A 24,821-nucleotide genomic window follows, 5' to 3' on the forward strand; every position below is an offset into this window, starting at 1 on the left:
ACAGTTTTTCACCACTAGAGGGAGTTAATTCATATAGATAACATTGAGCTCACGCACGTGAAGTTATATACGAGTGAGCACTGATTGGCTAAAATGCAAATCTGTCAAAAGAACTGAAATAAGGGGGCAGTTTGTAGAGGCTTAGATACAAGATAACCACAGAGGTAAAACGTGTATTATTAAAATTGTTTGTTATGCAAAACTGGGGAATGCGTAATAAAGGGATTATCTATCTTTTTAAAAACAACAAAAAATATGGTGTTGACTGTTCCTTTAAGTAGTATAACTGCATTGTGATCTTTAGAGAATATAGATATGCAATAAATCAGATTTTGGTACAGAGGTGCTGTTGTGTTTGCGCTTGCAATATTGTTTGTATGTCCCTTTAAATATGCCAATGTTTTTCTTCAAACAGCAAGGCTATTGGGACAGAAGGGAATCAGAGAGATTTGGGAGACCAAAGACTGGAAGAAATCTTGTAAGTGTGCCCGTAAATAAAATACATTGTCACATTGTATTGTCAAGCTGATGGGGGAACCAAAAGCATTGACATTTTATTTTGCTAAAGCAGAATTTTGTTCCATATATAGTTTTTGTTTGGTTAATAATATTTATTATCTAATTTGCTTTCTTCTTTTGTTATCCTTTGTTTGAAAGCATCCCTAGGTAAAATCAGGATTTCATGTCCCTCTTAAGTTCAGCTGCACTATAAGTAAAGTTTTTTTGTTTGTTTTTTCTCCCAGGTAAAATTAAAACAGAAGCTGGAATAGATTCTGAACAAACAGAAAAGCTGTGTGTAGGAAGTCAGCTAGAAGCTTCAGAGCAGGATACTTGTGACCGTGTGAGCTCAGGTAAGTATCCCTGTCTCACATCTGAGGAAAGTGTATTATATGCCATGTCTGGGAAATGTATGTTCATTGTGTCTAAGGGATAATTCTTTATTTTAGCCTTGATGCCAAGTTTCTGATGTTTAAAAATACTGCCTCACACTGTGTAGTCCACTAATCACATTATGTCCAAGACAAGTATCTCTCCATTGATAACGGATTATTATTATTATTATTATTATTATTATTAAGCTTAAAGGGACACTGAACCCAATTTTTTTTATTTCGTGATTCAGATAGAGCATGCAATTTTAAGCAACTTTCTAATTTACTCCTATTATCAATTTTCTCCAACATAGGTGTGTCCGGTCCACGGCGTCATCCTTACTTGTGGGATATTCTCTTCCCCAACAGGAAATGGCAAAGAGCCCAGCAAAGCTGGTCACATGATCCCTCCTAGGCTCCGCCTTCCCCAGTCATTCTCTTTGCCGTTGCACAGGCAACATCTCCACGGAGATGGCTAAGAGTTTTTTGGTGTTTAAATGTAGTTTTTATTCTTCAATCAAGAGTTTGTTATTTTAAAATAGTGCTGGTATGTACTATTTACTCTGAAACAGAAAGGAGATGAAGATTTCTGTTTGTAAGAGGAAAATGATTTTAGCAACCGTTACTAAAATCGATGGCTGTTTCCACACAGGACTGTTGAGATGAATTAACTTCAGTTGGGGGAAACAGTGAGCAGACTTTCTTTCATGTAATTAGCAAGAGTCCATGAGCTAGTGACGTATGGGATATACATTCCTACCAGGAGGGGCAAAGTTTCCCAAACCTTAAAATGCCTATAAATACACCCCTCACCACACCCACAATTCAGTTTTACAAACTTTGCCTCCGATGGAGGTGGTGAAGTAAGTTTGTGCTAGATTCTACGTTGATATGCGCTCCGCAGCAAGTTGGAGCCCGGTTTTCCTCTCAGCGTGCAGTGAATGTCAGAGGGATGTGAGGAGAGTATTGCCTATTTGAATGCAGTGATCTCCTTCTACGGGGTCTATTTCATAGGTTCTCTGTTATCGGTCGTAGAGATTCATCTCTTACCTCCCTTTTCAGATCGACGATATACTCTTATATATACCATTACCTCTGCTGATTCTCGTTTCAGTACTGGTTTGGCTTTCTACAAACATGTAGATGAGTGTCCTGGGGTAAGTAAATCTTATTTTCTGTGACACTCTAAGCTATGGTTGGGCACTTTATTTATAAAGTTCTAAATATATGTATTCAAACATTTATTTGCCTTGACTCAGAATGTTCAACATTCCTTATTTTTCAGACAGTCAGTTTCATATTTGGGATAAATGCATTTGTTTCAATCATTTTTTCTTACCTTAAAAAATTTGACTTTTTCCCTGTGGGCTGTTAGGCTCGCGGGGGCAGAAAATGCTTCATTTTATTGCGTCATTCTTGGCGCGGACTTTTTTGGCGCAAAATTTTTTTTTCTGTTTCCGGCGTCATACGTGTCGCCGGAAGTTGCGTCATTTTTTGACGTTTTTTTTGCGTCAAAAATGTCGGCGTTCCGGATGTGGCGTCATTTTTGGCGCCAAAAGCATTTAGGCGCCAAATAATGTGGGCGTCTTTTTTGGCGCTAAAAAATATGGGCGTCATTTTTGTCTCCACATTATTTAAGTCTCATTATTTATTGCTTCTGGTTGCTAGAAGCTTGTTCACTGGCATTTTTTTCCCATTCCTGAAACTGTCATTTAAGGAATTTGATCAATTTTGCTTTATATGTTGTTTTTTTCTTTTACATATTGCAAGATGTTCCACGTTGCAACTGAGTCAGAAGATACTTCAGGAAAATCACTGCACAGTGCTGGAGCTACCAAGCTAAGTGTATCTGCTATAAACTTTTGGTATCTGTTTCTCCAGCTGTTATTTGTATTGCATGTCATGTCAAACTTATTAATGCAGATAAAATTTCCTTTAGTACTGTTACATTACCTGTTGCTGTTCTGTCAACATCTAATTTTCAGAGTGTTCCTGATAACATAAGAGATTTTATTTTTTTTTTAAAATCCATTAAGAAGGCTATGTCTGTTATTTCTCCTTCTAGTATGCATAAAAGTCTTTTAAAACTTCTCTTTTTTTCAGATGAATTTTTAAATGAACATCATCATTCTGATACTGATAATGGTTCTTCTGGTTCAGAGGTTTCTGTCTCAGAGGTTGATGCTGATAAATCTTTGTATTTGTTCAAGATGGAATTTATTCGTTCTTTACTTAAAGAAGTATTATTTGCATTAGAAATAGAGGATTCTGGTCCTCTTGATACTAAATGTAAACGTTTAAATAAGGTTTTTAAATCTCCTGTAGTTATTCCAGAAGTGTTTTATCTCCCTGATGCTATTTCTGAAGTAATTTCCAGGGAATGGAATAATTTGGGTAATTTATTTACTCCTTCTAGACGTTTAAGCAAATTATATCCTGTGCCATCTGACAGATTAGAGTTTTTTGGGACAAAAATCCCTAAGGTTATGGGGCTGTCTCTACTCCTGCTAATGTATTACTATTCCTACGGCAGATAGTACTTCATTTAAGGATCCTTTAGATAGGAAAATTGAATCCTTTCTAAGAAAAGCTTACTTATGTTCAGGTAATCTTCTTAGACCTGCTATATTTTTAGCGGATGTTGCTGCAGCTTCAACTTTTTGGTTAGAAGCTTTAGCGCAACAAGTAACAGATCATAATTTTATAGCATTATTATTATTCTATAACATGCTAATAATTTTATTGGTGATACCATCTTTTGATATCATTAGAGTTGATGTCAGGTATATGTCTCTAGCTATTTTAGCTAGAAAAGCTTTATGGATTAAACTTGGAATGCTGACATGTCTTCTAAGTCAACTTTGCTTTCCCTTTCTTTCCAGGGTAAATAATCATTTTCGTTCCTTTCCTCACAACAAGGAACAAAAGCCTGATCCTTCATCCTCAGGAGCGGTATCAGTTTGGAAACTATTTCCAGTTTGGAATATATCCAAGCCTTATAGAAACCTATAGCCAGCTCCTAAGTACCTATGAAGGTGCGGCCCTTATTCCAGCTCAGCTGGTATGGGGCAGATTACGTTTTCTTCAAAGAAATTTGGATCAATTCCGTTCTTAATCTCTGGTTTCAGAAACATTGTTTCAGAAAGGTACAGAATTGGCTTCAAGTTAAGGCCTCCTGCTAAGAGATTTTTTTCTTTCCCGTGTCCCAGTTAACACAGCAAAGGCTCAGCATTTCTGAAATGTGTTTCAGATCTAGAGTTGGCTGGAGTATTTATGCCAGTTCCAGTTCTGGAACAGGGGCTGGGGTTTTATTTTATCTCTTCATTGTACCAAAGAAGGTCAATTCCTTCAGACCAGTTCCGGATCTATCATTATTGAATCGTTATGTTAGGATACCAACATTCAAGATGGTTACTGTAGGACTATCCTGCCTTTTGTTTAGCAAGAGCATTATATGTCTACAATAGATTTACAGGATGTGTATCTGCATATTCCGATTCATCCAGATCACTTTTAGTGTCTGAGATTCTCTTTTTAGACAAGCATTACCAGTTTTGTGGCTCTACCGTTTGGCCTAGCCTCAGTTCCAAAATTTTTTTTCAAAGGTTCTCGGTGCCCTTCTTTCTGTAATCAGAGAATAGGGTTTTGGTATTTCCTTATTTGGACGATATCTTGGTACTTGCTCAGTCTTCTCATTTTCGAAGAATCTCATACGAATCGACTTGTGTTGTTTCTTCAAGTTGGTTGGAGGATCAATTTATTAATCAGTTCATTGATTTCTCAGACAAGGGTAACCTTTTTAGGTTTCTAGATAAATTCAGTGTCTATGACTCTGTCCTTGTCAGACAAGAGAAGTTTAACATTGATATCAGCTTGTCAAAACCTTCAGTCACAATCATTCCCTTTGGTAGCCTTATGCATGGAAATGTTGGGTCTTAGGACTGCCGCATCAGATGCGATCTCCTTTGCTCGTTTTCACATGCGACCTCTTCAGCTCTGTATGCTGAACCAATGGTGCAGGGATTACTCAAAGATATCTCAATTAATATCTTTAAACCGATTTTACGACACTCTCTGACATGGTGGACAGATCACCATCGTTTAGTTCAGGGGGCTTCTTTGTTCTTCCGACCTGGACTATAATCTCAACAGATGCAAGTCTTACAGGTTGGGGAGCTGTGTGGGGGTATCTGACGGCACAAGGGGTTTGGGAATCTCAGGAGGTGAGATTTCCGATCAATATTTTGGAACTCCGTGCAATTTTCAGAGCTCTTCAGTCTTGGCCTCTTCTGAAGAGAGAGTTGTTCATTTGTTTTCAGATAGACAATGTCACAACTGTGGCATACATCAATCATCAAGGAGGGACTCACAGTCCTCTGGCTATGAAAGAAGTATCTCGAATTTTGGTTTGGGCGGAATCCAGCTCCTGTCTAATCTCTGCGGTTCATATCCCAGGTATGGACAATTGGAAAGCGGATTATCTCAGTCGCCAAACGTTGCATCCGGGCGAATGGTCTCTTCACCCAGAGGTATTTCTTCAGATTGTTCAAATGTGGGAACTTCCAGAAATAGATCTGATGGCTTCTCATCTAAACAAGAAACTTCCCAGGTATCTGTCCAGATCCCGGGATCCTCAGGCGGAGGCAGTGGATGCATTATCACTTCCTTGGAAGTATCATCCTTGCTATCTTTCCGCCTCTAGTTCTTCTTCCAAGAGTAATCTCCAAGATTCTGAAGGAATGCTCGTTTGTTCTGCTGGTAGCTCCGGCATGGCCTCACAGGTTTTGGTATGCGGATCTTGTCCGGATGGCCTCTTGCCAACCGTGGACTCTTCCGTTAAGACCAGACCTTTTGTCTCAAGTTCCTTTTTTCCATCAGGATCTGAAATCCTTAAATTTAAAGGTATGGAGATTGAACGCTTGATTCTTGGTCAAAGAGGTTTCTCTGACTCTGTGATTAATACTATGTTACAGGCTCGTAAATCTGTGTCCAGAGAGATATATTATAGAGTCTGGAAGACTTATATTTCTTGGTGTCTTTCTCATCATTTTTCTTGGCATTCTTTTAGAATACCGAGAATATTACAGTTTCTTCAGGATGGTTTAGATAAGGGTTTGTCCGCAAGTTCCTTGAAAGGTCAAATCTCTGCTCTTTCTGTTCTTTTTCACAGAAAGATTGCTATTCTTCCTGATATTCATTGTTTTGTACAAGCTTTGGTTCGTATAAAGCCTGTCATTAAGTCAATTTCTCCTCCTTGGAGTTTGAATTTGGTTCTGGGGGCTCTTCAAGCTCCTCCATTTGAACCTATGCATTCATTGGACATTAAATTACTTTCTTGGAAAGTTTTGTTCCTTTTGGCCATCTCTTCTGCCAGAAGAGTTTCTGAATTATCTGCTCTTTCTTGTGAGTCTCCTTTTCTGATTTTTCATCAGGATAAGGCGGTGTTGCGAACTTCTTTTGAATTTTTACCTAAGTTGTGAATTCCAACAACATTAGTAGAGACATTGTGGTTCCTTCATTATGTCCTAATCCTAAGAATTCTAAGGAGAAATCGTTGCATTCTTTGGATGTTATTAGAGCTTTGAAATATTATGTTGAAGCTACTAAGTCTTTCCGAAAGACTTCTAGTTTATTTGTTATCTTTTCCGGTTTTAGAAAGGCCAGAAAACTTCTGCCATTTCTTTGGCATCTTGGTTGAAATCTTTAATTCATCTTGCCTATGTTGAGTCGGGTAAGACTCCGCCTCATAGGATTACAGCTCATTCTACTAGGTCAGTTTCTACTTCCTGGGCGTTTAGGAATGAAGCTTCGGTTGATCAGATTTGCAAAGCGGCAACTTGGTCCTCTTTGCATACTTTTTCCAAATTCTACCATTTTGTTGTATTTTCTTCTTCTGAAGCAGTTTTTGGTAGAAAAGTACTTCAGGCAGCGGTTTCAGTTTGAATCTTCTGCTTATGTTTTTCATTAAACTTTATTTTGGGTGTGGATTATTTTCAGCAGGAATTGGCTGTCTTTATTTTATCCCTCCCTCTCTAGTGACTCTTGTGTGGAAAGATCCACATCTTGGGTAGTCATTATCCCATACGTCACTAGCTCATGGACTCTTGCTAATTACATGAAAGAAAACATAATTTATGTAAGAACTTACCTGATAAATTCATTTCTTTCATATTAGCAAGAGTCCATGAGGCCCGCCCTTTTTTTGTGGTGGTTATGATTTTTTTGTTTAAAGCACAATTATTCCAATTCCTTATTTTATATGCTTTCGCACTTTTTTCTTATCACCCCACTTCTTGGCTATTCGTTAAACTGAATTGTGGGTGTGGTGAGGGGTGTATTTATAGGCATTTTAAGGTTTGGGAAACTTTGCCCCTCCTGGTAGGAATGTATATCCCATACGTCACTAGCTCATGGACTCTTGCTAATATGAAAGAAATGAATTTATCAGGTAAGTTCTTACATAAATTATGTTTTTGCTGCTTGAGGTATGACACATTTCTAACAAGACTTGGTAATGCTGGAAGCTGTCATTTTCCCTATGGGATCCGGTAAGCCATTTTCTTAATTTTTAATATAAGAATAAAGGGCTTCACAAGGGCTTTAAAGACTGGTAGACATTTTTCTGGGCTAAAACGATTACTTTATAAGCATATTTAATGGTTTATAACTTTGGAGAGTTATTTTAATCTTGGGAATTCTGTTAAAAAAACGGCAGGCACTGTATTGGACACCTTTTTCACTGGGGGCCTTTTCTAGTCATAGGCAGAGCCTCATTTTCGCGCCACTAATGCGCAGTTGTTTTTGAGAAGCAAGGCATGCAGATGCATGTGTGAGGAGCTCAGATCCACTGAAAAAGCTTATTGAAGGCGTCATTTGGTATCGTATTCCCCTCTGGGCTTGGTTGGGTCTCAGCAAAGCAGATACCAGGGACTGTATAGGGGTTAAATGTAAAAACGGCTCCGGTTCCGTTATTTTAAGAGTTAAAGCTTTCAAATTTGGTGTGCAATTCTTTTAAGGCTTTAAGACACTGTGGTGAAATTTTGGTGAATTTTGAACAATTCCTTCATACTTTTTCGCATATTCAGTAATAAAGTGTGTTCAGTTTAAAATTTAAAGAGACAGTAACGGTTTTATTTTAAAACGTTTTTCTTTCATGTAATTAGCAAGAGTCCATGAGCTAGTGACGTATGGGATATACATTCCTACCAGGAGGGGCAAAGTTTCCCAAACCTTAAAATGCCTATAAATACACCCCTCACCACACCCACAATTCAGTTTTTACAAACTTTGCCTCCGATGGAGGTGGTGAAGTAAGTTTGTGCTAGATTCTACGTTGATATGCGCTCCGCAGCAAGTTGGAGCCCGGTTTTCCTCTCAGCGTGCAGTGAATGTCAGAGGGATGTGAGGAGAGTATTGCCTATTTGAATGCAGTGATCTCCTTCTACGGGGTCTATTTCATAGGTTCTCTGTTATCGGTCGTAGAGATTCATCTCTTACCTCCCTTTTCAGATCGACGATATACTCTTTATATATACCATTACCTCTGCTGATTCTCGTTTCAGTACTGGTTTGGCTTTCTACAAACATGTAGATGAGTGTCCTGGGGTAAGTAAATCTTATTTTCTGTGACACTCTAAGCTATGGTTGGGCATTTTGTTTATAAAGTTCTAAATATATGTATTCAAACATTTATTTGCCTTGACTCAGAATGTTCAACTTTCCTTATTTTTCAGACAGTCAGTTTCATATTTGGGATAATGCATTTGAATTAATCATTTTTTTCTTACCTTCAAAAATTTGACTCTTTTTTCCCTGTGGGCTGTTAGGCTCGCGGGGGCTGAAAATGCTTCATTTTATTGCGTCATTCTTGGCGCGGACTTTTTTGGCGCAAAAATTCTTTTCCGTTTCCGGCGTCATACGTGTCGCCGGAAGTTGCGTCATTTTTTGACGTTATTTTGCGCCAAAAATGTCGGCGTTCCGGATGTGGCGTCATTTTTGGCGCCAAAAGCATTTTAGGCGCCAAATAATGTGGGCGTCTGATTTGGCGCTAAAAAATATGGGCGTCGCTTTTGTCTCCACATTATTTTAGTCTCATTTTTTCATTGCTTCTGGTTGCTAGAAGCTTGTTCTTTGGCATTTTTTTCCCATTCCTGAAACTGTCATTTAAGGAATTTGATCAATTTTGCTTTATATGTTGTTTTTTTGTCTTACATATTGCAAGATGTCTCACGTTGCATCTGAGTCAGAAGATACTACAGGAAAATCGCTGTCTAGTGCTGGAGCTACCAAGCTAAGTGTATCTGCTATAATTTTTTGGTATCTGTTTCTCCAGCTGTTGTTTGTATTGCATGTCATGACAAACTTATTAATGCAGATAAAATTTCCTTTAGTACTGTTACATTACCTGTTGCTGTTCCGTCAACATCTAATTTTCAGAGTGTTCCTGATAAACATAAGAGATTTTATTTTTTTAAATCCATTAAGAAGGCTATGTCTGTTATTTCTCCTTCTAGTTTACATAAAAGTCTTTTAAAACTTCTCTTTTTTCAGATGAATTTTTAAATGAACATCATCATTCTGATACTGATAAATCTTTGTATTTGTTCAAGATGGAATTTATTCGTTCTTTATTTAAAGAAGTATTAATTGCATTAGAAATAGAGGATTCTGGTCCTCTTGATACTAAATTTAAACGTTTAAATAAGGTTTTTAAATCTCCTGTAGTTATTCCAGAAGTGTTTAATCTCCCTGATGCTATTTCTGAAGTAATTTCCAGGGAATGGAATAATTTGGGTAATTCTTTTACTCCTTCTAAACGTTTAAGCAATTATATCCTGTGCCATCTGACAGATTAGAGTTTTTTTGGGACAAAATCCCTAAGGTTATGGGGCTGTCTCTACTCCTGCTTAATGTACTACTATTCCTACGGCAGATAGTACTTTATTTAAGAAAAGCTTACTTATGTTCAGGTAATCTTCTTAGACCTGCTATATTTTTAGCGGATGTTGCTGCAGCTTCAACTTTTTGTTTAGAAGCTTTAGCGCAACAAGTAACAGATCATAATTTTATAGCATTATTATTATTCTATAACATGCTAATAATTTTATTGGTGATACCATCTTTTGATATCATTAGAGTTGATGTCAGGTATATGTGTCTAGCTATTTTAGCTAGAAAAGCTTTATGGATTAAACTTGGAATGCTGATATGTCTTCTAAGTCAACTTTGCTTTCCCTTTCTTTCCAGGGTATTAAATTATTATCTCAATTGTTTCTGGAAGGAAGGGAACTTTTTTACCAAAGGATAAAAAAATCTAAGGTAAATTTAGGTCTAATAATCTTTTTCGTTCCTTTCCTCTCAACAAGGAACAAAAGCCTGATCCTTTATCCTCAGGAGCGGTATCAGTTTGGAAACTATTTCCAGTTTGGAATATATCCAAGCCTTATAGAAATCTATAGCCAGCTCCTAAGTACCCATGAAGGTGCGGCCCTTATTCCAGCTCAGCTGGTATGGGGCAGATTACGTTTTCTTCAAAGAAATTTGGATCAATTCCGTTCTCAATCTCTGGTTTCAGAACATTGTTTCAGAAAGGTACAGAATTGGCTTCAGTTAAGGCCTCCTGCTAAGAGATTTTTTTCTTTCCCGTGTCCCAGTTAACACAGCAAAGGCTCAGCATTTCTGAAATGTGTTTCAGATCTAGAGTTGGTTGGAGTAATTATGCCAGTTCCAGTTCTGGAACAGGGGCTGGGGTTTTATTTTATCTCTTCATTGTACCAAAGAAGGTCAATTCCTTCAGACCAGTTCCGGATCTATTAATACTGAATCGTTATGTAAGGATACCAACATTCAAGATGGTTACTGTAGGACTATCCTGCTTTTTGTTTAGCAAGGGCATTATATGTCTACAATAGATTTACAGGATGTGTATCTGCATATTCCGATTCATCCAGATCACTTTTAGTGTCTGAGATTCTCTTTTTAGACAAGCATTACCAGTTTTTTTGGCTCTTCCGTTTGGCCTAGCCTCAGTTCCAAGAATCTTTTTCAAAGGTTCTCGGTGCCCTTCTTTCTGTAATCAGAGAACAGGGTTTTGGTATTTCCTTATTTGGACGATATCTTGGTATTTGCTCAGTCTTCTCATTTTCGAAGAATCTCATACGAATCGACTTGTGTTGTTTCTTCAAGTTCATGGTTGGAGGTTCAATTTACCAATCAGTTCATTGATTCCTCAGACAAGGGTAACCTTTTTTAGGTTTCTAGATAGATTCAGTGTCTATGACTCTGTCCTTGTCAGACAAGAGAAGTTTAACATTGATATCAGCTTGTCAAAACCTTCAGTCACAATCATTCCCTTTGGTAGCCTTATGCATGGAAAATTTAGGTCTTAGGACTGCCGCATCAGATGCGATCTCCTTTGCTCGTTTTCACATGCGACCTCTTCAGCTCTGTATGCTGAACCAATGGTGCAGGGATTACTCAAAGATATCTCAATTAATATCTTTAAACCGATTATACGACACTCTCTGACATGGTGGACAGATCACCATCGTTTAGTTCAGGGGGCTTCTTGTTCTTCCGACCTGGACTATAATCTCAACAGATGCAAGTCTTACAGGTTGGGGAGCTGTGTGGGGGTATCTGACGGCACAAGGGGTTTGGGAATCTCAGGAGGTGAGATTTCCGATCAATATTTTGAAACTCCGTGCAATTTTCAGAGCTTTTCAGTCTTGGCCTCTTCTGAAGAGAGAGTTGTTCATTTGTTTTCAGATAGACAATGTCACAACTGTGGCATACATCAATCATCAAGGAGGGACTTACAGTCCTCTGGTTATGAAAGAAGTATCTCGAATTTTGGTTTGGGCGGAATCCAGCTCCTGTCTAATCTCTGCGGTTCATATCCCAGGTATGGACAATAGGAAAGCGGATTATCTCAGTCGCCAAACGTTGCACCTGGGCGAATGGTCTCTTCACCCAGAGGTATTTCCTCAGATTGTTCAAATGTGGGAACTCTCAGAAATAGATCTGATGGCTTCTCATCTAAACAAGAAACTTCCCTGGTATCTGTCCGGATCCCGGGATCCTCGGGCGGAGGCAGTGGATGCATTATTTCTTCCTTACAAGTGTCATCCTGCCTATATCTTTCCGCCTCTAGTTCTTCTTCCAAGGGTATTCTCCAATATTCTAAAGGAATGCTCGTTTGTCCTGCTGGTAGCTCCAGCATGGCCTCACAGGTTTTGGTATGCGGATCTTGTCCGGATGGCCTCTTGCCAGCTGTGGACTCTTCCGTTAAGACCAGTCTTTCTGTCTCAAAACCTTAATTTTAAGGTATGGAGTTTGAACGCTTGATTCTTGGTCAAAGAGGTTTCTCTGACTCTGTGATTGATACTATGTGACAGGCTCGTAAATTTGTATCTAGTGAGATATATTATAGAGTCTGGAAGACTTATATTTCTTAGTGTCTTTCTCATCTTTTTTCTTGGCATTCTTTTTGAATACCGAGAATTTTACAGTTTCTTCAGGATGGTTTAGATAAAGGTTTGTCCGCAAGTTCCTTGAAAGACAAATCTCTGCTCTTTCTGTTCTTTTTCACAGAAGGTTTGCTAATCTTCCTGATATTTATTGTTTTGTACAACCTTTGGTTCGTATAAAACCTGTCATTAAGTCAATTTCTCCTCTTTGGAGTTTGAATTTGGTTCTGGGGGCTCTTCAAGCTCCTCCTTTTGAACCCATGCATTCGTTGGTCGTTATATTACTTTCTTGGAAAGTTTTGTTTCTTTTGGCCATCTCTTCTGCCAGAAGAGTCTCTGAATTATCTACTCTTTTTTGTGAGTCTCCTTTTCTGATTTTGCATCAGGATAAGGCGGTGCTGCGAACTTCTTTTGAATTTTTTACCTAAGGTTGTGAATTCTAACAACATTAGTAGAGAAATTGTGGTTCCTTCATTATGTCCTGATCCTATGAATTCTAAGGAGAAATCATTGCATTCTTTGGATGCTGTTAGAGCTTTGTAATATTATGTTGAAGCTACTAAGTCTTTCCGAAAGACTTCTAGTCTATTTGTCATCTTTTCCGGTTCTAGAAAAGGCCAGAAAGCTTCTGCCATTTCTTTGGCATCTTGGTTGAAATCTTTATTTCATCATGCCTATGTTGAGTCGGGTAACACTCCGCCTCAAAGGATTACAGCTCATTCTACTAGGTCAGTTTCTACTTCCTGGGCGTTTAGGAATGAAGCTTCGGTTGATCAGATTTGCAAAGCAGCAACGTGGTCCTCTTTGCATAATTTTACTATATTCTACCATTTTGATGTGTTTTCTTCTTTTGAAGCAGTTTTTGGTAGAAACGTACTTCAGGCAGTGTTTTCAGTTTGAATCTTCTGCTTATGTTTTTTCATTAAAATTTTATTCTGGGTGTGGATTATTTTCAGCAGGAATTGGCTGTCTTTATTTTATCCCTCCCTCTCTAGTGACTCTTGCGTGGAAAGATCCACATCTTGGGTAATCATTATCCCATACGTCACTAGCTCATGGACTCTTGCTAATTACATGAAAGAAAACATAATTTATGTAAGAACTTACCTGATAAATTCATTTCTTTCATATTAGCAAGAGTCCATGAGGCCCGCCCTTTTTTGTCTCCTTCCATGTCTACACCAGTCTTGCCCACTCAGGAGGTCCCTAGTGCATCTAGTGCGCCAATCCTCCTTACTATGCAACAATTAACGGCTGTAATGGATAATTCTATTAAAAACATTTTAGCCAAAATGCCCGCTTATCAGCGAAAGCGTGACTGCTCTGTTTTAGATACTGAAGAGCATGAGGACGCTGATGATAATGGTTCTGACATGCCCTTACACCAGTCTGAAGGGGCCAGGGAGGTTTTGTCTGAGGGAGAAATTTCAGATTCAGGAAAAATTTCTCAACAAGCTGAACCTGACGTTATTACATTCAAATTTAAATTGGAACATCTCCGCGCTCTGCTTAAGGAGGTGTTATCTACTCTGGATGATTGTGACAATTTGGTCATTCCAGAGAAATTATGTAAGATGGACAAGTTCCTAGAGGTCCCGGTGCCCCCCAAAGCTTTTCCTATACCCAAGCGGGTGGCGGACATTGTAAATAAAGAATGGGAAAGGCCCGGCATACCTTTTGTCCCTCCCCCTATATTTAAGAAATTATTTCCTATGGTCGACCCCAGGAAGGACTTATGGCAGACAGTCCCCAAGGTCGAGGGGGCAGTTTCTACTCTAAACAAACGCACCACTATCCCCATAGAAGATAGTTGTGCTTTCAAAGATCCTATGGATAAAAAATTAGAGGGTTTGCTTAAAAAGATGTTTGTTCAGCAAGGTTACCTTCTACAACCAATTTCATGCATTGTTCCTGTCACTACAGCAGCGTGTTTCTGGTTCGAAGAACTAGAAAAGTCGCTCAATAAAGCATCTTCTTATGAGGAGGTTATGGACAGAGTTCAAGCACTTAAATTGGCTAACTCTTTTACCTTAGACGCCACTTTGCAATTAGCTAGATTAGCGGCGAAAAATTCAGGTTTTGCTATTGTGCCGCGCAGAGCGCTTTGGCTAAAGTCTTGGTCAGCGGATGTGTCCTCCAAGAACAAATTGCTTAACATCCCTTTCAAGGGGAAAACGCTGTTTGGCCCTGACTTGAAAGAGATTATTTCAGACATCACTGGGGGAAAGGGCCACGCCCTTCCTCAGGATAGGTCTTTTAAGGCTAAAAATAAAACAAATTTTCGTCCTTTTCGCAGAAACGGACCAGCCTCAAGCTCTACATCCTCTAAGCAAGAGGGTAATTCTTCTCAAACCAAGCCAGCCTGGAGACCGATGCAAGGCTGGAACAAGGGTAAGCAGGCCAAGAAGCCTGCTACCGCTACCAAGACAGCATGAGATGCTGGCCCCCGATCTGGGACCGGATCTGGTGGGGGGCAGACTCTCTCTCTTCGCTCAGGCTTGGGCAAGAGATGTTCGGGATCCTTGGGCGCTAGAAATAGTTTCTCAAGGTTATCTCCTGGAATTCAAGGAACTACCCCCAAGGGGAAGGTTCCACAGGTCTCAATTGTCTTCAGACCAAATAAAAAGACAGGCATTCTTACATTGTGTAGAAGACCTGTTAAAAATGGGAGTGATTCATCCTGTTCCATTAGGAGAACAAGGGATGGGGTTTTACTCCAATCTGTTCATAGTTCCCAAAAAAGAGGGAACATTCAGGCCAATTTTGGATCTCAAGATCCTAAACAAATTTCTCAGGGTTCCATCGTTCAAAATGGAAACCATTCGGACAATTCTTCCTACCATCCAGGAAGGTCAATTCATGACCACGGTGGATTTAAAGGATGCGTATCTACATATTCCTATCCACAAGGAACATCATCGGTTCCTAAGATTCGCCTTTCTGGACAGGCATTACCAGTTTGTGGCACTTCCATTCGGATTAGCCACTGCTCCAAGAATTTTCACAAAGGTACTAGGGTCCCTTCTAGCGGTGCTAAGGCCAAGGGGCATTGCAGTAGTACCTTACTTGGACGACATTCTAATTCAAGCGTCGTCTCTGCCACAAGCAAAGGCTCACACGGACATTGTCCTAGCCTTTCTCAGATCTCACGGGTGGAAAGTGAACGTAGAAAAAAGTTTTCTATTCCCGTCAACAAGAGTTCCCTTCTTGGGAACAATAATAGACTCCTTAGAAATGAAGATTTTTCTGACAGAGGCCAGAAAATCAAAACTTCTAAGCTCTTGTCAAGTACTTCATTCTGTTCTTCTTCCTTCCATAGCGCAGTGCATGGAAGTAATAGGTTTGATGGTTGCGGCAATGGACATAGTTCCTTTTGCGCGGATTCATCTAAGACCATTACAACTGTGCATGCTCAGACAGTGGAATGGGGATTATACAGACTTGTCCCCGACGATCCAAGTAGATCAGAGGACCAGAGATTCACTCCGTTGGTGGCTGACCCTGGACAACCTGTCTCAAGGGATGAGCTTCCGCAGACCAGAGTGGGTCATTGTCACGACCGACGCCAGTCTGGTGGGCTGGGGCGCGGTCTGGAACTCCCTGAAAGCTCAGGGTCTATGGTCTCGGGAAGAATCTCTTCTCCCGATAAACATTCTGGAACTGAGAGCGATATTCAATGCTCTCAAGGCTTGGCCTCAACTAGCAAAGGCCAAATTCATACGGTTTCAATCAGACAACATGACGACTGTTGCATATATCAACCATCAGGGGGGAACAAGGAGTTCCCTGGCGATGGAAGAAGTGACCAAAGTAATTCAATGGGCGGAGATTCACTCCTGCCACTTGTCTGCAATCCACATCCCAGGAGTAGAAAATTGGGAAGCGGATTTTCTGAGTCGTCAGACTTTTCATCCGGGGGAGTGGGAACTCCATCCTGAAATCTTTGCCCACATAACTCAATTATGGGGCATTCCAGACATGGATCTGATGGCGTCTCGTCAGAACTTCAAGGTTCCTTGCTACGGGTCCAGATCCAGGGATCCCAAGGCGACTCTAGTGGATGCACTAGTAGCACCTTGGACCTTCAACCTAGCCTATGTATTCCCACCGTTTCCTCTCATTCCCAGGCTGGTAGCCAGGATCAATCAGGAGAGGGCTTCGGTGATCTTGATAGCTCCTGCGTGGCCACGCAGAACTTGGTATGCAGACCTGGTGAATATGTCATCGGCTCCACCATGGAAGCTACCTTTGAGATGGGACCTTCTTGTTCAAGGTCCGTTCGAACATCCGAATCTGGCCTCGCCCCAACTAACTGCTTGGAGATTGAACGCTTGATTTTATCAAAGCGTGGGTTCTCAGATTCTGTCATTGATACTCTTATTCAAGCTAGAAAGCCTGTAACTAGGAAAATTTACCATAAAGTATGGAAGAAATATATCTGTTGGTGCGAATCGAAAGGATTCCCATGGAACAGGGTAAAAATTCCTAAGATTCTATCCTTTCTACAAGAGGGTTTGGAGAAAGGGTTATCTGCAAGTTCTTTGAAGGGACAGATTTCTGCTTTATCTGTTTTACTTCACAAAAAGCTGGCGGCTGTGCCAGATGTTCAAGCTTTTGTTCAGGCTCTGGTTAGAATCAAGCCTGTTTACAAACCTTTGACTCCTCCTTGGAGTCTCAATTTAGTTCTTTCAGTTCTTCAAGAGGTTCCGTTTGAACCCTTACATTCCGTAGATATTAGTTATTATCTTGGAAAGTTTTGTTTTTGGTTGCAATTTCTTCTGCTAGAAGAGTTTCAGAGTTATCTGCTCTGCAGTGTTCTCCTCCTTATCTGGTGTTCCATGCAGATAAGGTGGTTTTGCGTACTAAACCTGGGTTTCTTCCGAAAGTTGTTTCTAACAAAAATATTAACCAGGAGATAGTTGTGCCTTCTTTGTGTCCGAATCCAGTTTCAAAGAAGGAACGTTTGTTGCACAATTTGGATGTAGTTCGTGCTCTAAAATTCTATTTAGATGCTACAAAGGATTTTAGACAAACATCTTCTTTGTTTGTTGTTTATTCTGGTAAAAGGAGAGGTCAAAAAGCAACTTCTACCTCTCTCTCTTTTTGGCTTAAAAGCATCATCCGATTGGCTTATTAGACTGCCGGACGGCAGCCTCCTGAAAGAATCACAGCTCACTCCACTAGGGCTGTGGCTTCCACATGGGCCTTCAAGAACGAGGCTTCTGTTGATCAGATATGTAAGGCAGCGACTTGGTCTTCACTGCACACTTTTACCAAATTTTACAAATTTGATACTTTTGCTTCTTCTGAGGCTATTTTTGGGAGAAAGGTTTTGCAAACCGTGGTGCCTTCCATCTAGGTGACCTGATTTGCTCCCTCCCATCATCCGTGTCCTAAAGCTTTGGTATTGGTTCCCACAAGTAAGGATGACGCCGTGGACCGGACACACCTATGTTGGAGAAAACAGAATTTATGCTTACCTGATAAATTACTTTCTCCAACGGTGTGTCCGGTCCACGGCCCGCCCTGGTTTTTTAATCAGGTCTGATGAATTATTTTCTCCAACATAGGTGTGTCCGGTCCACGGCGTCATCCTTACTTGTGGGATATTCTCCTCCCCAACAGGAAATGGCAAAGAGCCCAGCAAAGCTGGTCACATGATCCCTCCTAGGCTCCGCCTTCCCCAGTCATTCTCTTTGCCGTTGTACAGGCAACATCTCCACGGAGATGGCTTAGAGTTTTTTAGTGTTTAACTGTAGTTTTTATTATTCAATCAAGAGTTTGTTATTTTAAAATAGTGCTGGTATGTACTATTTACTCTGAAACAGAAAAGAGATGAAGATTTCTGTTTGTAAGAGGAAAATGATTTTAGCAACCGTTACTAAAATCGATGGCTGTTTCCACACAGGACTGTTGAGAGGAATTAACTTCAGTTGGGGGAAACAGGGAGCAGACTTTTGCTGCTTGAGGTATGACACATTTCTAACAAGACGATGTAATGCTGGAAGCTGTCATTTTCCCTATGGGATCCGGTAAGCCATTTTTATTACATGAAGAGAAAAAAGGGCTTCACAAGGGCTTTTAAGACTGTAGACATTTTCTGGGCTAAAACGATTTATATATAAGCATATTTTATACTCCATAGCCTTGAGGAATTATTTTAATCTTGGGAACTATGTAAAATAACCGGCAGGCACTGTATTGGACACCTTATTCTCTAGGGGCTTTCCCTAATCATAGGCAGAGTCTCATTTTCGCGCCTCTATTGCGCACTTGTTTTTGGGAAGCATGACATGCAGATGCATGTGTGAGGAGCTCTGATACATAGAAAAGACTTTCTGAAGGCGTCATTTGGTATCGTATTCCCCTTTGGGCTTGGTTGGGTCTCAGCAAAGCAGATACCAGGGACTGTAAAGGGGTTAAATATAAAAACGGCTCCGGTTCCGTTATTTTAAGGGTTAAAGCTTCCAAATTTGGTGTGCAATACTTTTAAGGCTTTAAGACACTGTGGTGAAATTTTGGTGAATTTTGAACAATTCCTTCATACTTTTTCACATATGCAGTAATAAAGTGTGTTCAGTTTAAAATTTAAAGTGACAGTAACGGTTTTATTTTAAAACGTTTTTTGTACTTTGTTATCAAGTTTATGCCTGTTTAACATGTCTGAACTACCAGATAGACTGTGTTCTGTATGTGGGGAAGCCAAGGTTCCTTCTCATTTAAATAGATGTGATTTATGTGACACAAAATTTAGAGAAAATGATGCCCAAGATGATTCCTCAAGTGAGGGGTGTAAGCATGGTACTGCATCATCCCCTCCTTCGTCTACACCAGTCTTGCCCACACAGGAGGCCCCTAGTACATCTAGTGCGCCAATACTCCTTACTATGCAACAATTAACGGCTGTAATGGATAATTCTATCAAAAACATTTTAGCCAAAATGCCCACTTATCAGCGAAAGCGCGACTGCTCTGTTTTAGAAAATACTGAAGAGCATGAGGACGCTGATGATATTGGTTCTGAAGTGCCCCTACACCAGTCTGAGGGGGCCAGGGAGGTTTTGTCTGAGGGAGAAATTTCAGATTCAGGGAAAATTTCTCAACAAGCTGAACCTGATGTGATTACATTTAAATTTAAATTGGAACATCTCCGCGCTCTGCTTAAGGAGGTGTTATCTACTCTGGATGATTGTGAGAATTTGGTCATTCCAGAGAAATTATGTAAAATGGACAAGTTCCTAGAGGTCCCGGGGCCCCCCGAAGCTTTTCCTATACCCAAGCGGGTGGCGGACATTGTAAATAAAGAATGGGAAAGGCCCGGTATACCTTTCGTCCCTCCCCCCATATTTAAGAAATTGTTTCCTATGGTCGACCCCAGAAAGGACTTATGGCAGACAGTCCCCAAGGTCGAGGGGGCGGTTTCTACTCTAAACAAACGCACCACTATACCCATAGAAGATAGTTGTGCTTTCAAAGATCCTATGGATAAAAAATTAGAGGGTTTGCTTAAAAAGATGTTTGTTCAGCAAGGTTACCTTCTACAACCAATTTCATGCATTGTTCCTGTCACTACAGCAGCGTGTTTCTGGTTCGATGAACTAGAAAAGGCGCTCAATAATAATTCTTCTTCTTATGAGGAGATTATGGACAGAATTCATGCTCTCAAATTGGCTAATTCTTTCACCCTAGACGCCACTTTGCAATTGGCTAGGTTAGCGGCGAAAAATTCTGGTTTTGCTATTGTGGCGCGCAGAGCGCTTTGGCTAAAATCTTGGTCAGCGGATGCGTCTTCTAAGAACAAATTGCTTAACATTCCTTTCAAGGGGAAAACGCTGTTTGGCCCTGACTTGAAAGAGATTATCTCTGATATCACTGGGGGCAAGGGCCACGCCCTTCCTCAGGATAGGTCTTTCAAAGCCAAAAATAAACCTAATTTTCGTCCCTTTCGCAGAAACGGACCAGCCCCAAGTGCTACGTCCTCTAAGCAAGAGGGTAATACTTCTCAAGCCAAGCCAGCCTGGAGGCCAATGCAAGGCTGGAACAAAGGAAAGCAGGCCAAGAAACCTGCCACTGCTACCAAGACAGCATGAGATGTTGGCCCCCGATCCGGGACCGGATCTGGTGGGGGGCAGACTCTCTCTCTTCGCTCAGGCTTGGGCAAGAGATGTTCTGGATCCTTGGGCACTAGAAATAGTCTCCCAAGGTTATCTTCTGGAATTCAAGGGACTTCCCCCAAGGGGGAGGTTCCACAGGTCTCAATTGTCTTCAGACCTCATAAAAAAACAGGCATTCTTACATTGTGTAGAAGACCTGTTAAAAATGGGAGTGATTCATCCTGTTCCATTAGGAGAACAAGGGATGGGGTTCTACTCCAATCTGTTCGTAGTTCCCAAAAAAGAGGGAACATTCAGACCAATCTTAGATCTCAAGATCCTAAACAAGTTTCTCAAGGTTCCATCGTTCAAAATGGAAACCATTCGAACAATTCTTCCTTCCATCCAGGAAGGTCAATTCATGACCACGGTGGATTTAAAGGATGCGTATCTACATATTCCTATCCACAAGGAACATCATCGGTTCCTAAGGTTCGCATTCCTGGACAAGCATTACCAGTTTGTGGCACTTCCGTTCGGATTAGCCACTGCTCCAAGAATTTTCACAAAGGTACTAGGGTCCCTTCTAGCGGTGCTAAGACCAAGGGGCATTGCAGTAGTACCTTACTTGGACGACATTCTGATTCAAGCGTCGTCCCTTCCACAAGCAAAGGCTCACATGGACATTGTCCTGGCCTTTCTCAGATCTCACGGGTGGAAAGTGAACGTAGAAAAAAGTTCGCTATCTCCGTCAACAAGGGTTCCCTTCTTGGGAACAATAATAGACTCCTTAGAAATGAGGATTTTTCTGACAGAGGCCAGAAAATCAAAACTTCTAAACTCTTGTCAAATACTTCATTCTGTTCCTCTTCCTTCCATAGCGCAGTGCATGGAAGTAATAGGTTTGATGGTAGCGGCAATGGACATAGTTCCTTTTGCGCGAATTCATCTAAGACCATTACAACTGTGCATGCTCAGTCAGTGGAATGGGGACTATACAGACTTGTCTCCGACGATACAAGTAGATCAGAGGACCAGAGATTCACTCCGTTGGTGGCTGTCCCTGGACAACCTGTCACAGGGGATGAGCTTCCGCAGACCAGAGTGGGTCATTGTCACGACCGACGCCAGTCTGGTGGGCTGGGGCGCGGTCTGGGGACCCCTGAAAGCTCAGGGTCTTTGGTCTCGGGAAGAATCTCTTCTCCCGATAAATATTCTGGAACTGAGAGCGATATTCAATGCTCTCAAGGCTTGGCCTCAGCTAGCAAAGGCCAAGTTCATACGGTTTCAATCAGACAACATGACGACTGTTGCGTACATCAACCATCAGGGGGGAACAAGGAGTTCCCTGGCGATGGAAGAAGTGACCAAAATCATTCAATGGGCGGAGACTCACTCCTGCCACTTGTCTGCAATCCACATCCCAGGAGTGGAAAATTGGGAAGCGGATTTTCTGAGTCGTCAGACATTTCATCCGGGGGAGTGGGAACTCCATCCGGAAATCTTTGCCCAAATTACTCAATTGTGGGGCATTCCAGACATGGATCTGATGGCCTCTCGTCAGAACTTCAAGGTTCCTTGCTACGGGTCCAGATCCAGGGATCCCAAGGCGACTCTAGTAGATGCACTAGTAGCACCTTGGACCTTCAAACTAGCTTATGTATTCCCGCCGTTTCCTCTCATCCCCAGGCTGGTAGCCAGGATCAATCAGGAGAGGGCATCGGTGATCTTGATAGCTCCTGCGTGGCCACGCAGGACTTGGTATGCAGACCTGGTGAATATGTCATCGGCTCCACCATGGAAGCTACCTTTGAGACGAGACCTTCTTGTTCAAGGTCCGTTCGAACATCCGAATCTGGTCTCACTCCAACTGACTGCTTGGAGATTGAACGCTTGATCTTATCAAAGCGAGGGTTCTCAGATTCTGTCATTGATACTCTTGTTCAGGCCAGAAAGCCTGTAACTAGAAAAATCTACCACAAAATATGGAAAAAATATATCTGTTGGTGTGAGTCTAAAGGATTCCCTTGGGACAAGGTAAAAATTCCTAAGATTCTATCCTTTCTTCAAGAAGGTTTGTAGAAAGGATTATCTGCAAGTTCTTTGAAGGGACAGATTTCTGCCTTGTCTGTGTTACTTCACAAAAAGCTGGCAGCTGTGCCAGATGTTCAAGCCTTTGTTCAGGCTCTGGTTAGAATCAAGCCTGTTTACAAACATTTGACTCCTCCTTGGAGTCTCAATTTAGTTCTTTCAGTTCTTCAGGGGGTTCCGTTTGAACCCTTACATTCCGTTGATATTAAGTTATTATCTTGGAAAGTTTTGTTTTTGGTTGCAATTTCTTCTGCTAGAAGAGTTTCAGAATGATCTGCTCTGCAGTGTTCTCCTCCTTATCTGGTGTTCCATGCAGATAAGGTGGTTTTACGTACTAAACCTGGTTTTCTTCCGAAAGTTGTTTCTAACAAAAACATTAACCAGGAGATAGTCGTGCCTTCTTTGTGTCCGAATCCAGTTTCAAAGAAGGAACGTTTGTTGCACAATTTGGATGTAGTTCGTGCTCTAAAATTCTATTTAGATGCTACAAAGGATTTTAGACAAACATCTTCTTTGTTTGTTGTTTATTCTGGTAAAAGGAGAGGTCAAAAAGCAACTTCTACCTCTCTCTCTTTTTGGATTAAAAGCATCATCAGATTGGCTTACGAGACTGCCGGACGGCAGCCTCCTGAAAGAATCACAGCTCATTCTACTAGGGCTGTGGCTTCCACATGGGCCTTCAAGAACGAGGCTTCTGTTGATCAGATATGTAAGGCAGCGACTTGGTCTTCACTGCACACTTTTACTAAATTTTACAAATTTGATACTTTTGCTTCTTCTGAGGCTATTTTTGGGAGAAAGGTTTTGCAAGCCGTGGTGCCTTCCATCTAGGTGACCTGATTTGCTCCCTCCCTTCATCCGTGTCCTAAAGCTTTGGTATTGGTTCCCACAAGTAAGGATGACGCCGTGGACCGGACACACCTATGTTGGAGAAAACAGAATTTATGTTTACCTGATAAATTACTTTCTCCAACGGTGTGTCCGGTCCACGGCCCGCCCTGGTTTTTTAATCAGGTCTGATTTTTTATTTTCTTTAACTACAGTCACCACGGTATCATATGATTTCTCCTATGCAAATATTCCTCCTTTACGTCGGTCGAATGACTGGGGAAGGCGGAGCCTAGGAGGGATCATGTGACCAGCTTTGCTGGGCTCTTTGCCATTTCCTGTTGGGGAGGAGAATATCCCACAAGTAAGGATGACGCCGTGGACCGGACACACCGTTGGAGAAAGTAATTTATCAGGTAAACATAAATTCTGTTTTCTCTAACTACAGTCACCACGGTATCATATGATTTCTCCTATGCATATTCCTCCTTTACGTCGGTCGAATGACTGGGGAAGGCGGAGCCTAGGAGGGATCATGTGACCAGCTTTGCTGGGCTCTTTGCCATTTCCTGTTGGGGAAGAGAATATCCCACAAGTAAGGATGACGCCGTGGACCGGACACACCGTTGGAGAAAGTAATTTATCAGGTAAGCATAAATTCTGTTTTTCTTTGTTCTCTTGTTGTCTTTATTTGAAAAATAAGACATCTAAGCTTTTTCTGGGTACAGGTTGTTCACCAAAATGGGCCTGCATCTAAACTTACATTCTTGCATTTCAAATAAAGATACCAAGAGAATGAAGAAAATTTGATAATAGGAGTAAATTAGAAAGTTGCTTACAATTTCATGCTCTATCTGAACCGCGAAGAAAAAATTTGGGTTCAGTGTCCCTTTAAAGGGACATGACATAATGAACGTTCACTGTCTCATCAGATGTGTTCAGATAGTTCCCAGCAGGGGCTCTGACTATGTGTTTAACACATTTGCAGAGGCTAAACACATATTGTAAGCATTTTATATGTGCACTATTGCTTGCATATAGCACAGACCATTTTCTTTCTGCACTCTTTTGCTTTTATGTGCCTACTATTACTATTGTATACTAGTGCATGCAGTAAGCAGGCCTATCAATTATCTTTAATGAAATTCCACAGTGTTACACAAATGATTTAACAGTGCACAGAAGCTGTGTATACTCATTGAAATCACTTGCAATTCACAGGTCTGGAAAATCTATACTATGTGTCTGTTGTTGAGGAGGAAGATGACGACGATGAAAGTGATGACAAGAATGTTCAGAAAGTGAAAATCCTATCAGACACCTGGACAGGTGATTAAAAATCATCTTATTTCTGCCTTTGCTTTATCTTTTGTGTGAAATCTTCTTTTTTTTTTTACCCTCTTAGCATCCTGTTATAGCTATAATACTATTACTGCATGTCGGAGATAGCAGCTGACATACTTGGAAGG

General features: G+C 40.9%; 1 protein-coding gene across 2 annotated transcripts in view; it reads left to right on the forward strand.

Moving 5' to 3' along the window:
• The window catches only part of LOC128638501 (oocyte zinc finger protein XlCOF7.1), a 134,437-nt gene that overhangs the window by 107,281 nt on the left and 2,335 nt on the right, over window positions 1-24,821 (forward strand). For both annotated transcript variants that reach the window (XM_053690490.1, XM_053690489.1), the window contains exons 8-10: window positions 416-478; window positions 744-851; window positions 24,574-24,681. In XM_053690490.1, coding sequence (XP_053546465.1) covers window positions 416-478; window positions 744-851; window positions 24,574-24,681 — 279 coding nt within the window. The remainder of the gene's footprint in view (window positions 1-415; window positions 479-743; window positions 852-24,573; window positions 24,682-24,821) is intronic.

This window comes from Bombina bombina, chromosome 8, assembly GCF_027579735.1.
Source record: "Bombina bombina isolate aBomBom1 chromosome 8, aBomBom1.pri, whole genome shotgun sequence".
Classification (NCBI taxonomy): Eukaryota; Metazoa; Chordata; class Amphibia; order Anura; family Bombinatoridae; genus Bombina; species Bombina bombina.